The sequence below is a fragment of the Crocuta crocuta genome, unplaced genomic scaffold (assembly GCF_008692635.1).
Source record: "Crocuta crocuta isolate KB4526 unplaced genomic scaffold, BGI_CrCroc_1.0 scaffold1067, whole genome shotgun sequence".
Taxonomy (NCBI): Eukaryota; Metazoa; Chordata; class Mammalia; order Carnivora; family Hyaenidae; genus Crocuta; species Crocuta crocuta.
Window position 1 is genome coordinate 48328 of NW_027529216.1, and position 2900 is coordinate 51227.

The following is a 2900-nucleotide window of genomic DNA, read 5'->3' on the forward strand; positions in this document are numbered from 1 at the left end:
TATAAGCCTGACAATGAGCTTTTCTGATTGTAATGCAAGGGCCTGACATTAAGCTTTTGATTTCCAAGGCATCCACTTCAAAGATATCTGTTTCTAATAAACAGATTGCCAGCTATTCAACTAGATAAAAACTCTGGCTACCCACCCATGAAGTTCCCCTTTTAGTAAGCCCTGGTTAACCTAGGTAACTAAACATGTGTGTCTCTGCTTTTTCCTTTTTTGTGCTTTAATTCCTGCTCTTTATGTTCTAAATTCACCAATAAAAAGGGAACCTGCAAAATCCTCAGCACCCCATCCTCAACCCCAATAAAAGCAGAACTTGGCTCTGTTTGTATGCTCACTCACTTGTACCCCCAACCTCTCTCTTTCCCCATGACCCCTCACTGGGTGGACCCCAGACATGCCATGTATCCTCCAGGACCTGTGAATAATAACCCTTGCTTTTTCAAAGTTCCCTGGTAGTTGTTGCTGAGGTGTGTCTTGCAATCGTAAGAACCACAAGATCCAATCCAGTCACAATACTGGCTCCAGTCAGGAGAAAATGTCTGGGGGGCTCCCCACAAGTTGTATAGGGCAAGGTGAGTGTCCCCAGGCTAGGGACAAGTTCCTAGCCAAGAACATCACTATCAATAGTCTGAGACACAAAACAGGGAGACAACTGGTTGGAGAAGAGCCCAACAATAGGCCAGGCAATGGCCTCTGACCCATTCCTTGGCATGAAAAAGATAAACAGGGTGAATCAATTTTCTATCTCTGGAATCTGACAAAGCCCAGTTAAATAGGGATTGGAAACTGAAAGATGCTTTGGATCATAAGAAATCAAAGACATGTGTAAATCAAAGTTCTGGGGAAACAAAAACTACATAAAAAACACAAGTCATTTAAGAACAAAACAGAGTAAAATAAGGTATAGCAATTCATGGTAGAGCATTAGACTGAAAGTCCATATGCTTCTGCTATTAAACTCCCAAATCTGCCCTCAATCTAAGTCTACACTTCAGTTCTATCTTTATGAGGATCATTAAAGTAGAGTTCCTGTTCTTGAGTTCTATATTAGTTTTCTACTGTTGCTGTAACTGATTACAGCTTAGTGGCTAACATTTATACCAAGACAACACAAATTTATTACCTTATAGTTCCATAGGTTAGAAGTCCAGCATGGGTCTCGGTGGACTATAATCTCGGTGTTGGAAGGGCTGCATTCCTTATGGAGGCTCTAGAGCCAATTTGTTCCCCAGCCTTTTTCAGCTTCTAAGGGCAGCCTGAATTCCTTGCTTTGTGGCATTCTTCCTCCATCTTCAAAGTCAGCAATACTGCATCTGTCTGACACAGCTTCCCTCCTCACATCTTTTCTCTGACCCTCTCTTCTGCCTCCCTCTTCCACTTTAAAGGACCCTTGTGATTATACTGCGGCTACCTTGATAATCCAGGATAATCTCCCTATTTTAAAGTCATTTGATTAGCAACCTTAATTTCATCTACGACCTCCATTCCCTTTTGTCATATAACTAAACATAGTCACGGGTTCCAAGAATTTGCACAAGGACATGTTTAGGGGCCATTATTCTGTCTACCACAAATTCTGTTGAGATCTCACATATATCCTTATATATTGAGGGTGACCTCAACCTCCACCTTGACTATGCACATGTAACCAAGGAAGTCTGACTTCTTTATTAGTTAAGTAGAAGCTGATCCTTGTTTTGTAAATCAAAGAAGTACATTTTTCTAATATCCTCATAAATAATAAACAAAGATCTCTTACATTACATAGAACATAACTGTATTTTTAAGATTACCTTTGTTAGCAACAAATCCTCAACAAATTCAAAATGCTAGACCCACAGTTCTCACTATCTGCTAACATTTCAGAAACTATTTGGGGGATTGAAATTAGGCTTCCAGGTGTTTGTTTTCCAAATAAAAACATAAAACACACTCATCTGCTCTCCAAAATCTATCATCTATCCTCACCATTATTTCATAAAAGAACACTTAATACCAAAAAGGTAGAAAAGAATCTCAGGATAATGTGCACTTCTTTATAGCATCTAAGCTTAATAAGAAATAAACTTTATATCATTATATTTCTATTTTGCTGATCTTTCACCAGTTTTTAAAAACCACTTTCAGGACTGATTTACCTGTAGCAACTGCGACATTGTCCATATGTGTCAAGGACTGGGGGCGGCTGCGAAGTTTGCTTTTGAAAGATCTTGGTCTACGTGGTGATGAAGGTGGCAGAGGAACCTCTGATGATTGGATTTTGCTATCTTTAATTGCCCGAAGGCGTTCATAGAGCTCCTGCAGCTCCTTATTCTGCTGGGTTTGAAGATTTACCACCTCCTGAATATGTCTAAATGAAAATAATGCAGAAAGCATTTTAATAGCATTGACAGCATACAGATAAGCCAAGAAACTCTATGCCAAATACAAGTAACATTTAGAAAGGAATTTAGAGGGGCGCCTGGGTGGCTCAGTTGGTTAAGTGTCCAACTTCGGCTCAGGTCATGATCTCACAGTTCGTGGGTTCGAGCCCTGTGTTGGGCTCTGTGCTGACAGCTAGCTCAGAGCTTGGAGCCTGTTTCAGATTCTGTGTGTCCCTCTCTCTCTGACCCTCCCCTGCTCACGCTGTCTCTCTCTCAGAAATAAATAAAATTTTTTAAAAAAGGAATTTAGATTAAGAATGTAAAAATACAGAATATTCACAATTTTAGGATGGGATATGCTTTCCTAAGCACAACATTAAATTAATCAGACATTAAGAAAAAGTAAACTGGTGTGCCTAGGTCGCTCAGCTGGTTAAACGTCTGACTCTTGATTTCAGCTCAGGTCATCTCATGATTCATGAGATCCAGCTGCACCTCGGGCTCTGTGCTAATGGGTGGGGGGTTACCGCT

General features: G+C 40.3%; 1 protein-coding gene across 1 annotated transcript in view; it reads right to left on the minus strand.

Moving 5' to 3' along the window:
* Positions 1-2900, minus strand: part of WNK3 (WNK lysine deficient protein kinase 3) — a 132802-nt gene that overhangs the window by 18007 nt on the left and 111895 nt on the right. The window contains 1 exon segment of the mRNA XM_077758369.1: positions 2145-2356. Coding sequence (XP_077614495.1) covers positions 2145-2356 — 212 coding nt within the window.